The following is a 14,014-nucleotide window of genomic DNA, read 5'->3' as shown; positions in this document are numbered from 1 at the left end:
CCCATATTCTGACCGTAAAGCCCAAGTCCTACCCACAAAGCCAAGTGGATCCCAAAAGGTTAAGATTCACTTAAAACTTAACGACTGGCCTTTGCCCATTTTGTCTGGGCATTTCCCAAGATGACCCCAGAGCGGCCAACATCTACCCATCCCTGGCTACAAATAAATCTGCTCTGTGCATTAGGGAAAGGACGAGTCAGTGGTGACCTGAGCCCAGTGAGAAGGAGATCTCCAAGAAGACAGAACAGAACAGAAAACCACCAGTTTATTGTGTAAGGAATCCAGGACCTTGTTGGTACAGGAAATGTCCACCCCAGGGCCTGAGAAGCAGCGATGTCTCTCCAGGCCTCCCTCTCATGCCACAGGATGCCAGGTACAGATCGAGACCCCATGAGAAGGAGGAACATTTTTAAAACGAAGAGAAGGGCCAATTGCCTGCCCCATGCTCTGTTATTCCAGAAAGGCCATGAGGCACTTTTCGGAGGTACGGTCCCAAAGGTCAGCCTCCACCAGGCCTGTGGCCCGTGCCCACTGAACAGGTCAGTCACGGTGGCCCCTGATGAGCCGGTGAGAGCACACGTCAACACCACTCCGACGGGCAGTGCCAGTCAGTGCAGCTGCTGCCATTCCTCCACCAAGTAACTGCATCACGGCCCCATTTTCTGGGCCACATCGGACGAACGAACACTTACAGGGACACTTGCGGCATACCGGGCCCTGGTCCAGGCCCCTTCCATGTGCCAAGTCCTGAGAGGTGAGCAGTTCTCTCGTTTGACAGACAGGATAACCAACAATCACAAGATGTTCAACAACCAAAAAGGTGCCAAGGTTTCTTGGAAATCTGGGATGGCCAATTCTAGAAAATGTCAGTCTAGAGAGGTGGCTCTCCAAGGGTGGTCCCTGGACCACAGCCTCCTGGTCACCTGGAATGGTGTGAGAGAACAGATTCTCAGTACAGCCCAGACCTGCTCGACTAGAAACTCGGGGTGGACCTCGTCATCCCTGGTTTAACATGCCCTCCAGGTGACCCGGGTGCACTGAAGTCGGAGGACCAGGAGCTAGAGACTCCCAAAAGGCACAAGAGCCCAGAGTCAGCAGCAGCTGCAGGTCCCCTCAAAAAATGCTTTTCCCAATGTGTGTTCCGAGGAGCCCAGGCACACTTGCAGACGGTCAATGGCTATTCCCCAGTGAGGGATTCCACCGTCAATGAACTGGAGAGTCCCTTGGCTTTAATAAAGTTGAAGAGGTCTTTTCATCACAGGACTGCTCAAGTTTAACTAAACCAATGCACCTTGTGCATCTCAGAGAAAGTACCCAGGTGGCGCTTCCCGGATCTCCTAGACTAAGGAACCCCCCCCCTTTCTGACAACACCTGTTATTATCTCCCAGGACACCTGTGTTCCACAGACCCCAGCCTTGAAGAAAGGAAAGCCGAGAAATGCAGAAATTCAGGAAGACAGCAGTAAATGCCGATACCCATTCTGGATTCCACAAGACCGGCTCTCGCTTGGCTTCTGTTTAATGACCGCCTTTGGCAAGCTCACTGTCTTATGTAAACCAGAGGAACACGGAGTTCACTCAGCCTTAGGGGAGCGGCGGGGCTGGGGTTCTGAGGAAAAGAAAGGCCCGTGCCAGTGACCCTGAGTGAGTAATCCACCGCCAGAGCCCAGAAGCACCAGGCGGGCTATTATTGTTATTAGATTTTCAACAGGGAGGGTTGACATTTCCAGGAGCTCGTCAATTACTTTAATAACTGTAATTTTTCAGGGTGGAGAGGCCAAGGGAGTGAATGTTACTCATTCCACAGACAGGGGAACACTTGAAGTGAGCGCCCCCATCTGGCTCCAGGGTTCTAGGAAAACAACATGTCACAGATTCAACAGCGGCCGGGGTAGGCAGGTTCTGGAAACATCTACCTGCTCTCAGAGTTGTAAATGCTTCAGTCCTTCCCTGGGTCTGGTGGTGGGAGTCTGCGGGAGGTCCCGGAAGGGTCTCTGACTGAAGTGTTCCACAGGCAGGGAGGGGTGCACATCGCATCTAGGTGAGGGGCTCAGATAGAAGTGAAAGGGGGTAGGAAGAGGAACGGAGAGGTGACATCATTTCTCAGGGCCGACAGTCAGGGAGGTGTCATTTACACCTCCCGAGAGCCACGCTGTGGGAGTGCGTCAGACCGGTGGTCGTGCCCTCACTTGGCTCCGCCCAACGCAGGAGGCAGGTTGAGCTGAGGACACCACAGCACCAGGCGGTGAGGGAGACATGATGTGAGGGCAGGAGGGAGGGACAGGACGGGCCAGAGGGCACCATGGCCCTGACGCCAGACCTGTGGTCCAGCTGGTGAATCCAGACTTCCCTCCTGTCATTGTCAGGGCACAGGGTGCCCTGATGCCAACAGTAGGCGGAGTAGGAGCTCTGGCACCACCAAGGACAGGGACGTCCCTGGAGGAAGGAAGGCATGAACCAGGAAGTTGAACTGGGAACACAAAGCCAGAAAGAGCCCAGAACCCTGACGGCCTTGGAGCCACCACACCAGCCTTGAATCACCCACCTCCACACTCTCATGCGACACAGAAATACACTTCCACCTCATTGTTGTTGTTGTTTTTTAATCACCAGGTACAGGAAATATTTCTGATTGATTCTGATCGTGTCTTTTGCATGTAAAATTAAAAAGCTGTAGTGTAAATAGAATTATTTCACTGAAAATACGGACTAAAAGCAAATGTATAGGCTATTCAAAAAAATTTTTTTTAATTATCAAGGGTCAAAGCAGCTGGGGTCGCTCTGGGGCACCCTCCCACTATGCTCTCTGGAACCCTGCATCAGGGTAAGAATGGGGGGACACCAGCAAATCAGGGATGTCATTGCCCTGACTCGCTCTATTGGCGATTCAGAGACACCAGCCATTCCTGGGAGTCCTGGAGCGTGCCTCCTTCTGCTCTAAAAACCAGGCCCTGTGCCCACCACAGGCCATCTGCCCTCCTTCTGCCCTCGCTTCTGTAACTGCTCCACGGCCCCTATGCCACTGGCCCCACCTGCCACACCGGGAAAGCAGACGCACGGCACCTGCAGTCCTGGAGCAAGAGGATGGGGTGCTCTCCCAGACCCGCACATCTCACATTAGGAAAGATGAGTCTTAAACAAATGAAAACATTATCCTGCTGCTGCTCAGAGCTCAAATCCCTGGCCGGGGCAGCACGCTAAGACTCACGGCAGGTTTTAGGTGAAGGATTTACTGGCTACCACAGGGCAAGACTTTACTTTTGTTTAAATCACATTTCCCCCCCCCCAAAGAGATGCTCAAATTCATCTGTGGGGCAAATCCTGGACTGTTCACTTAAAAATTCCCAAAGACGGCCGGGGCTTGTCACGACACCTGGCAGCACAGGCTCCTGCTTCCTGACCCCAGACTTCTGGTCAATCCCTGACATTTGGGCGGAGAGACACGTCCCTGCTGGGCTGCTGCCCCTCGTCCTGCCTACAGAGCCCAAGAACTGGTCCAGGAGTCACAGTGCTTGCCTCCCTCTGGGACCGGACCACCAGGGCTCCAGTCACCCACACCGAGTCAGAGAACTGCACGCACAGGGTCCACACTCACGCAGAGGGCAGAATGAGGCTTCCAACCTTCGTTGATGCCAACCACTGTGAGGAGAGGCTGAGGCCTGTTTCCCCAAAGTCACGACTGACCCTTCCCCATGTCTACAACCAGTCTTCTCAAAGCTCTCTCGGCCCACCTCCAAAATATCAGGAGCACCCGTGCTCTAAGAGCCTCTGCTTGCAAGCCCTGATCTTCCAGTCCAGACTGCCCTCTTAAAAGAATGTTCTTTCTTTCTCTTTCCACTTGACTCAAGAGATAGCTGCGGCTTTGATGCATTGTTGCAGCTGAGTGAAGCTAAGATATTTTCTGAACCAATAAAGATGATTTCATGCTCTATGGTCCAAAGTGTCTCTTGGATAGAAAAACATTTTAAAAATACTTAAGGCCACGTGTGTCTCTCTCCCGGGCCACAGACTCTCAGTAATTCCAAGGGCAAAGCTCTTCACACGAGGCCTGTAGAGTAAGGAGGCCTCAGAAACCAGGGCCGGTGCCCCTCGCCCCAGCTTGGCCCTGGGCAAACCACCTAGGCACCAAAGCCATTTCCCTGACTGCGAACTGGCAGCAGCTCTGGCAAGGCCGTCATCACCAAGGAGACCAAGCACCAGTCAGGACCCGCTGCGAGATTCTCCTAAGGCCATGGAAGGCCAGATGCCGCAGTGGTGAATGCCACGGCAGCCTCCTGCTGGGAAACCACTGAACGCTGGGCTCAAGCCAAACACGGCACAATTTTGTGGAAGTCTAAGAACATCGACTGCCCTTGTGAACTGCTCGGATAATGAGAAAATGATGACACTGGCTCCACGCACTGCTGGCTCTCCCCATACACATGTGAGATCTCTAGCAAGGGAAGACAGGCTCTCAGGATGAGGGAGAGAATGTTCTAGAGTCACCAAAAGTCTCACTTGTGCCAACACCACTGTCACTGGCTGTGGGACCCTGGGGAAGTCCCTTAGCCTCTCTAAGCTTCAACTTTCTCTCTGGGATGTGAGGCCACTACCTCGCCCTCCTGGGTAGTCGGAAGGGTTAGAGACCCAAAGCCCAGCATAACTTCGGGTGGCTCTTTCCTTAATCACAGGGACCCAGCAGTGGGAAGCCACCAGGACAGGTGCAGGGGGAATGCAAGGCTGCAAACACCAAAGGGCATGACAAACCCATTGGTCCCATTTGTCATTTACCCGCAAGGGCCAGAGACCAAGGAGGAAGACGGTGACAAAGAGGAAAAGACCATCAGGAAAACAAACGTGGCCAGATATCAAGCCCTCCCAAGAGTGGGCATTTCCAAATGGCTCCTAATAGCTAACCTCGCAGCAGCAGGCATTTTTCTGGCATGATCTTTCCCATCCTATGAACCATGTTTCTGGGTCTCTGGAGTTAATATTCGGTCCCGGTTTTGTTCAAAGAGTTTTAACATTTTCTGCATGTCGTGGTCAGCCTCAATCACCTGGAAATTAAACACATGGGTCACAGGGCTGCACTTGACCTCCACGTCACCTTCCCTTCCCAGATGAAGAGGGACAGAGATGGAGGCAGGCAGGAGGAGGCAAGGAGAGGCAGAGAAGTCCAAGGTCACAGGCAGATAAAAAGGAGGGTTAGAGCAGAACAGCACCAGGTTCTAGGCTAATTCACATTCTCAACTATGTTTCCACTTAAGAATCTGCTACAGTTGTCCCTGCACCTAGCCCGTGAATGATTTTTCCCCCCATCATTTTATGTTACCCAATTATGATGGGGAAAAACAGATTTTATTTCCTTAAAAATCCAGTACAGTAACATCTCACTTTCCAGCAACCTTATAGCCTGGAAGCACCGTGAAGAGTAGACGTGTCCGAGCAGCCCACACAGATGTCCCTCAGGCCACGCACAGAAGTCTGTACGCGGCCCTCCCTCGGATCCCACACTGGGTGCACGTTCCCGACCATCTCGGGATCCATCTGCTGCCTGAAAAACTGAGCAGCAGCGTATCCGGGGACGACGGACAGGACAGGGAAGCAGGGAAAGGCAGGGCAGAAATGGCACGCAGTTAGAAGTGGCAAGTGTGGGCAGGAGAAGCTGCTACATGAAGCCAACACAGGAACTCCAAGACAAGGCTGGTCTAGGGCAAACCGTCCTACACACCTCAGCACCTCCTAAGGGCACCACTGTGTAACAGACCAGGACAGCGACCGGTGTTTCTTCAGATGCCCTGGGTCACCGAGGAATGGGGCAACGAGGCTCCGGGGTTGCCATCCACTGGAGAAGGGATGGGTGCATCAGAGAGACCACCATCCCCAGGGGCTCAAGCCAAAACCCAGGTCTAGAGGCTTTAGCCTCCTTTACCAATGACACTGGATAAGTGAGATGCTACCATGGCCACCGGTGTAATGACACAGGGACAGGCCACCTTCTCCTGGGTCCGTCGAACGGACCCGGAGACTCAGTCTAGAATGGGAACCAGGAGAGAGAAAGGGCCCCATCTACCCTCCCTGCTTCCTTCCTTTCAATCCACCAGCTCTGAAGGACCTGGCCCTTCCCCGGACTGCAGAATGGCTGACGTTCCCTGGGTCACTCCTCCTTGGAAAAGTCTTCAGCCCTGCCAGGGGTACTTACCAGAACAGGGGCTGCCACAGGGAAAAGACCCCCTTTGATGAGCCACTCCTCATAGAGGTGGTGAATAGCATTCAGGTATTCCTGCAGGAAACACATAACACAGAGACACACGTATGCACACAGGCCATTGGGAACAGGGAGGGGAGCAAACCTCTCCAGCAAGGATCTCAGGCGGGGGCATGAGTGTTCATGGCCACGGGGCACTGGCTTGGACAAAGGGGTCCAACCACCAACCTGCACAGGAGGAGAGCCCTAAATGCAGCCACTCCCTCCACCAGCCAGCCGGGGCATGGCGACAGTTAGAGGCACCCCTCCAGCCACCTACTCCTTTCCTCCAGCGCCACCCTGTGCCGCTGGTGCCTCGCACACACCATCCACCTGGCCTCTCTTCTGACACCCACTTCTCCATCAGCAGGTCACCAGTTCCTTTGTCGTGGGGTCCACAGCTGCTCCACGGCCGAGTGTCCCAGCCCTAGGCAGCCTCTCAATCGCCCTATCCACTCTGTCCTTTCCAAGAAGACTGTGACCTTCACTGGCCTAGGAGGCCCACTCCTGCTGCTTCCACCCAGCAGACAACTTGTGCCCTGTGGGCCTTCTAGATCGTGAAGACCAGTATCAGAAAGCCCCATAAGGTGGAACCCGGGGGAAAGGCCCGGACACATCCCTAAGCCGTCGGAGCCTCTGCATTGGGCAGAACCGGACAGACACCTCCTCATGTGCAGGCCACAGTGCTCTGGCCACCCACGGCCACCTTTCCAAGCAGCAATTTACTGCCAGCTCAGAAGCTCCCAGGGAAACCGCAATGCCACCTTTTCATCCACCCCCGAGTTATCCTTGGACAACGACAGATGTGTCCTATAAGCTTTGTCAGAAACACTGAGATAATGGCCCGGCTAATAATGGTTAGGAGGGACTCCAGACATGCCGTTTCTTCAGAACATCTGGGTCCCCAGACAGAGTGCCCAAGCCCTACCACAGCCTGGCCCAGCCCTGCCCCACTGCACCCTTCCTCCCATCACTCACGTTTCTAGACTTCAAAGGAGCTACCTAGAAGAAGGGCATAGGCCTCCTACGCCCTCATGGCTGGTATTAACCTTACTGGTGTTTGGATAAGACAAGGCTGGGTGGGCCTCGGGAGCCGGACAGGTCATCCAGGGCCTGCAGACCAGCCCAGCCTGATTTCAGACTCCCATGATGTCCCAGGAAATGCCTGCCCAGCCTCTGTCCCAATGGCATTCACATGAGGCATTCAGTTCAGTATTAAATGAGCAACTCCTAGGTGCCAAGCTCTGGAAAACTTGCTGGGGATGCAGGGAATAAGACTTAATCTTAAAAAGCTCAGTTTGCTAAGGGATGGGGAACAAATATTTAACAAACAGTTTCAGTATGCTTGTCCTTAGTGCCGTGATCATCGTAAGCCCAGAGGTTAGGGGAGCACAATGGAAGGAAGGTCAGGGAAGGCTTCCTGGAGAAGGTGACATCTGAGCTGAACTTGGAAGGCAACAGAAACCACTGCACAAAGGCACATTTGTGTAACTGCAGGGCGAGTGTGAGTGTGTGTGTAGCCACGCCTGGTATTTACGGCCAGAGCATGAAAGGCAGGGAGTGGAGGGAGACAAGGCCGATCTGGCAGAATGTGGGGTGACATGCTACATCGGGGCCTTTGTTCTAGACAGCAGCAAGACACCGAAGGGTTGGGGGCTGGGAAACTGCAGGAATGGTGTTCTGTCCTGGAAACATTGCCCCAGCAGCAACTCGAAGCCCAGTTTCGGAGGGAACGTGGGGAGTGAAGGAGCAGGAAGAGGAGAGCAGTCCCACAGTTACGATGGTCCTGACAGGAGGCCCCATGGCCCTGAGCCAGACCCCAGAAGGGCAAGGCACTGGGCGAGGACCTGAGAGGACCGCCTCCGAGCCCAGCACGGCACTCAGCGCTGGGGGTATAGCTGCAAGCAGGAGGGAGTGTCCTAGTGAGGCTCCAGAGCTGGGCACAGAGGCAAGCAATCCTCAAGAGGTGGACAGGACACGCCCTGTGGGGGCCCAGCAGGGGGCAGGAGAAGGGACACCATCAGGCAGAGAGGGGGGCAACCACAGCATCCAGGGCCCCAGGAAATCAGGCGACTCTGGACTTCACACAGGATCTCGGGCCACAGCGGAAGTCAGAGTTTGCCAGGCAGTGGGCTAAACTCCCATTTCTCTCTCCACGGCGACAGCACAAGGATCTCATGGAGAGAGGGGCCAGGCTGGGACGGAAGAGGCTTCCCAGTCTTTGAGTGGGTTCCAGGGGGCCCTTACCAGGGGAATGACTGTCTCCTCTTCCCTGCATCTCAGCTGCAGCCTCTGGTAACAGGTCTCGGGAGTGGTCCGCAGGTACACTGAGATTTAAAGATCCAGAATGTGGCTCCAATTACTCTGTTTGTGGCTTGCAAGTGGAGGCCAGGGTGAGGGGGAAGGAAGGCCTGGGCATCAGGCATGGAGAGAATCATCTGCAAGTGCTCGGAGCAGGAGACATGGACCACAGCCGACTCCCAGTCGGACCACTGACCGCCGGTGTGGCCTTCAGTCACCTGGACCCTCATCCCCACTTTTATTTTCTTGCCATGTCACCAGTCCCACGGGGTTGTTGGGAGGCTGAACGAGGTTCCACATGGGCACAAAGTTTCGCCCGGGATTCTGGCGCAGGGGGCCTCGGGAAATGTCCTGGTTCTGTCCCTCCTCCCTCCCTTACACACTGAAAGAACCCATCAAATCACAATGGACCCAGGGAGAGCAGCTTGCAGAATAAAGACAAGGAGGCACTTAAAGCCCCCAGATCCTGCCTGCCCTTGGAGAGGAGGCAGGGGGAAAGGATTAACGTGGGGGAAAGGATCACCAGTGGTGGGGCCCTGCCCGCTGTCCCTGCAGGCTGGCAGTCCCACCAAGCACATCTTTCCTGGGGCCCTGGGCAGGGAGAGGGGCCTCTCACCTATCAAATCGACAGACACGTCGATGTTCCTCACGATCCAGTCAAACCATTCGGATAGAACCACGTAGTCCACTTCAGGCATCTTCCCGCTGTAATGAGAGGCATTAGGGTTTTATGCTTCAAAAGGATCTGTGGGCGTTGGTGGTATAGTGGTGAGCATAGCTGCCTTCCAAAAAGATCTGTGGCTTCTGTATAAAGAGCACGGCCCAGGACACCAGGGCACAGCACGACCCTCTGCCGCCAGGGGACGGTTTCCGCTCAGAGGCAGCAAGTGCCACGGAAGTAGTCGATGGGAACGCTCCGCTGGGACTTGAACTCCAAGCACAGAAAGGGGCTTTGAGGCCCATCCCTGGAGAACAGGGACAGCGCTCAGGTTGGAAGGTGGAGCAGAAAACCAATTTACCTCTAGAAAGTTATTTTGTGCAAATAATCATGGGATGCCCATGGCAGCACCGCCAAAAATAATGAAAACTGAAATCCTGGCATGCCGAGAGAACAGCAAACCATGCAGGAACTGAACGATGCCGCCGTGAAATAGTACTTAATGACACAGAAAACACTCACAATTGAGCGTTCAGTGAGAATAGCGAGACATAAAATCGTGCGTACTGTGACCCAACTCAATTTTCGTGAGAAACCATTCACACATCTTGAAAAAAGACTGGAAAAGAAAGACAACAAAATGCATCCAGTGCTTTTCTCTGAGCTGCAGGTCTATAGGAGACTTGAATATTTTCTTTCTACTTTCCTGTAGGTTCCAAAATCAGCAACATAGTAATTCCCAGATCAAGGGTTGGGAAGAAGGGAAGTAACTACATGTTTAATTAAAATGTTAACTGAAAAAGGAAGGAAGAAATCAAGACAAGAAACCAAGAGTGTAAGAGGCCAGGCGTCTGTCCCCAGGTCCTGTGCATCTCCCCGTCTCAGAAGGAAACTCACAGGGAAAAGCCAGAGGACAGGCAACCGGAGGACACACACCTGCCAAAGGCTAGGTGACCCTCTGCCACCCAGGAGGGGAATTCTCTCTCTCTCTCTTTTTTTTTTTTTAAAGATTTTATTTATTTATTTGACAGAGAGAGATCACAAGTAGACAGAGAGGCAGGCAGAGAGAGAGAGAGAGAGAGAGAGAGAGAGAGAAGCAGGCCCCCTGCTGAGCAGAGAGCCCGATGCGGGACTCAATCCCAGGATCCTGAGATCATGACCTGAGCCGAAGGCAGCGGCTTAACCCACTGAGCCACCCAGGCGCCCGGGAATTCTCTCTTTTAACACCCCACCCACCTTGGATACCATCTTGGATCCACTCAGAACAGGGTTTGGCAGACCTGGCTACAGGACAGGAGCTGTGCCTGGGCCCAGAGTACATGGTGGAGGGGGGGTGGTCTGGTTGCTGATGAATGCTGGGGGTAGGAGAAGAGCCCACTGGAAGGGTGGTCTGGAGCCGGCCCCCTGCGGGGCGCTGTGAACAGACTTCCAATTGCAGGGAGGAGGGGTGCAGGGAGGGGCACAGAGGAAGGCAAGAAGCTCAGACTTTTGGAGAGGGGATTCTCTGGGAGACTAAGGCCACAGCACCCCTGTCGGGGGGCCCGAATGACAACATGGCACAGACTGAAGAGGGACACCAGCCCCTAGTCCTTGAGACTGCCATGGTGCCCACAGGGGAGACCGGCTGTGCTCGGCCTGCACAGCAGAAAGGTAGACAGTGCCCAAGAGAGAAGAGCAGGGGCAGAGGGGCAGCTGTTGGCACCTGGGAGCCCTTCAGGCACTGGACCTCAATCAGGAAACCAGAGCAGACTAACACATGAGGGCTCCCTGAAAAAGTGGGGGAAGGCAGTGGGAGGAAGGGCCACAACACTGCAGAGGGGACGAGAGCCAGTGAATTCCAGGAACTAGAGGTAAGGGCTTTAAGACCACAGGCTAATACGGTGTGAGGACAGGTGGCTACCCAGACCCTAGTTTTTTCCTCTTATTTCCTTAAGAGCAGCCCATTATTTATTCAGGGTCTAGCCACAGGCCTGAGTGTTCCAGGGAAACTTGACCCCACCCCAAGCCCAGGCCTCCCTACCCAGAGGAGGCCCAGTTGGTTGAGGGGAAATACTCACTTCTCACCAAGCTAAGCCAATCAGGACAAGGCATCCCTTGCCCACAGGGGCCCAGCCTGGACCAGTGAGACATGAGGGAGGTCTGCAGGGGCTGATGGAAACCATGCTTCCTCATACTTAGAGAAAAGTCACTGGCAAGACACCTACCTTCTGGCCAGCAGGTGAGAAGCCTGTTTCTACTACAGCCATTTTGTCTCCATGAGGAAATCATACTGAGGACACAAACAAGACTAGAATAGGAAAACAGGGCCAGAGCCACCGAATGAAACCAACTCTAAAGCCTGCCATTAAGACACCCAGTGACAACCTCGTTGCTCAGGCTACTCTGAGTTGGGTTATGGTTAGCTGCAGCTGAGAGTATCTGATGTCAAGAAACCAAACCATTCTCTCTTTACAGGCTTCCCTTCTCTGGAAAACGAAGTTTTGTTCTCCAGAACAAAAGTGACTGGGAGGGAGTGAGGATTTCCGAAATGGAAGCTGCTCATCAGCCCCTCCTCCTCCAGCACCAAACACACAGACAGAGCAGACTAGCAACACAGGGCTGTGGGCCTGTCGGCAGCGCACAGAGCTGTCCAGGGCGGCAATCTCACAAGTCCAGGACGCCAGACAGTCAGGCATCAGACTTTGCCCTGGAGAACCCCACTCGTGTCCACAAGGGTCAAGGCAGATGCTGCCGGATCCTGGAGCAGCCACTGCTGAGTCACACACAGAACACTGGAGCGTTCTATCAGAACCTAAACCAACACTCCAGAAAAGAGTGGCACATGTACACAGAAGGGCACGAAGATGTAGGGATGGGGCTCACACGTGTGGGGGTCTCTGCAGCCTGAGCGCTGCTGCTCCCCGGACAATCAGCTCCAGGTGCTCTGAGGACACGTCCTGGGTGGCTCAGGGGCCGCCCCAGCCCAGCCCAGCCCAACCCAGGCCAAACTGGAGGCTTCCCCAATGGGGCTGAAAGCAGACAGAGGAAGTGGGACTTCCCTTTCCAAGGCTCTCCTGGAGAGGTTCTCTATGGGAGTAGTGCTCTGGGGCAGCCTCCCTGAGGGCAAGGTCAGCAGGCAAAGCTCCAGGAAACCCTCTGGAGGCTGCTGGGAGCACCATGGGTGGGGCGGGGGGGGGGGGCGGGTATCAACGACAGACCGTCATTGACTGAGTGAGGAACCCTAGGCCTGGTGTGCGGGACAGAGACAGCAGGCAGCGGTGCCGTTTCATCCACGGCTGCGGTTTTCCTCCTGGAAACCCTGCCTGGCTCCTCTTGCGTCAGCCTCCAGCATGGGGCACCCAGCACAAGCAAGCCCCTGCCGAGGGCAACGCCGTTCTACGGAAAATCCAACCACGTGACCCACCAACAGCAGCCTAGGTGCCCTGAGAAGGTTTCACGGTGCCCTCCCCTTCCTTAGGGTGGCAAAACTGAGGTCCTGGGCCCACACGAATCCTGCTGGCTGTTTTGCTTGGCACGGTCTGCTGTGACCTCCCCCCTGCAGCCCACAGAATCCCCAGTTTGCACAGCACAGGTCAGAACAGAAACCTCACACTCTAATGCCAGCCCCCCTGTTTACATTATTTTGTTTTATTTTCATAAGACCTTGTGGGGACACTTTTAGTCCTGATTTACAGAAGTGGAAAACTGAGGCCCAGGGCAGTGAAGCCCAACTCAGTCTGAGCAGGAATGCAGGAATTTAAGCCTGGCTCTCCGTGGCCCCCAAACCCATATGATCTCCATGATGTCACTCGCCCTCCCTGGTCTGTCCATGGAGTGGGGGCTGTTCTGGATTTTCTAGTGCCTCTTTGGCCTCAGCTGGAAGAAAGGCAGAGCTTTTGTCAAGGTCATGACCCAGGCCCAAGTCACCGGTCTGGACCAGAGCAGGGGAGGAGACCGAGCCCCTAGGCCAGCTAGGGAGGTAGGACAACCTGCCTATTGTTCCAAATGCAGGGTCTTAATCAATGTTCACCATCCCCAGGTGAGTCAGCTGTCTCTCCCAGCTGGGTCCCACTCAGTTCCCCCACTTCTGTTCTTAGAACAAGGCGACCAGCAATCTTGGAAAACCTGCGCATTCAATCACTCAGCCCCCAAGGGCTTGGGCCACATAATTGCCTGCAAGGCTTTCTGGCCACCTTCAGCTTTTCCTTTCAGCACAGCGCCCACACCCACGCCTCACAAGTGCCGGTTGTTAAGGAGACAATGTAACTGGAATCTTCCTCTTCAGCAATTACCACTCTGCTCTCACCCCTGGCCAGCCAAAGTGCACTTACATTCCGTTCGCCCAGAACTCGCTGCAGTGGGGGGTCCAGAAGAGGTAGGTCTCTCCCTAGGCGGCCCAAAAGGCAAGAAATTTTGCTTCAAGGGATGCAGAACACCAGGATGTGGCCTGCTGGAACCTTCCACCATGCCCCCAGATTCCAAGGCAAGGTTGGAATGTTTCTGAACGGTTTTTGAGAAAGAGAAAAGGAACAACCCCAACACGGAAGGGGAGCAGCAACAGGTTCCCCACCCTGGGAAAAGGCTGTCCCCATCACAGCATGGTAGGAAGCTTTCTCCTTGAGCACGTGAGGGTGGGGGGAGACAGGCCTGACAGGAGCTGACGTGCCACACATGCCATCCTGGGGTTCCCAGTGCCCAGCTGAGCTCCCCACAGGTGGGAACCAAAACATCTTCCTTTAGGTGTGGGCCAAGGATCCAGCCAAACTCAGTCCTAGCCTACATTTGGTTTAGGCTCAAAAGGACAGTCATCTGTATTTGGGGGGAGCAGAAACCTCTCAAAACACCTACCT

The 14,014-nt window shown here is 54.4% G+C and overlaps 1 protein-coding gene across 5 annotated transcripts in view; it reads right to left on the bottom strand.

Moving 5' to 3' along the window:
* Positions 1 to 242: 242 nt before the first annotated feature.
* TK2 (thymidine kinase 2) overlaps positions 243 to 14,014 on the bottom strand; it is a 30,424-nt gene continuing 16,652 nt past the window's right edge. Inside the window, exons 7-11 of one of the 5 annotated variants that reach the window (XR_006385457.1) lie at positions 9,144 to 9,232; positions 8,474 to 8,553; positions 6,182 to 6,262; positions 1,477 to 5,036; positions 243 to 923 (exon numbers count right to left, since the gene is read on the bottom strand). Coding sequence is in view for 3 of the 5 variants with exons in the window: in XM_044256011.1 (XP_044111946.1) it covers positions 4,938 to 5,036; positions 6,182 to 6,262; positions 8,474 to 8,553; positions 9,144 to 9,232 (349 nt within the window). In the remaining 2 variants the exon portion in view is untranslated. Of the gene's footprint in view, positions 924 to 1,144; positions 5,037 to 6,181; positions 6,263 to 8,473; positions 8,554 to 9,143; positions 9,233 to 14,014 lie in introns of those variants that run through there. The other 4 variants (XR_006385456.1, XM_044256011.1, XM_044256012.1 and 1 more) reach the window with 4 other exon arrangements.

This window comes from Neovison vison, chromosome 7 (assembly GCF_020171115.1).
Source record: "Neovison vison isolate M4711 chromosome 7, ASM_NN_V1, whole genome shotgun sequence".
Lineage (NCBI taxonomy): Eukaryota > Metazoa > Chordata > Mammalia > Carnivora > Mustelidae > Neogale > Neogale vison.
Note: the sequence above shows the minus strand (reverse complement) of the source record. Positions and strands in the feature narration are given on the sequence as shown.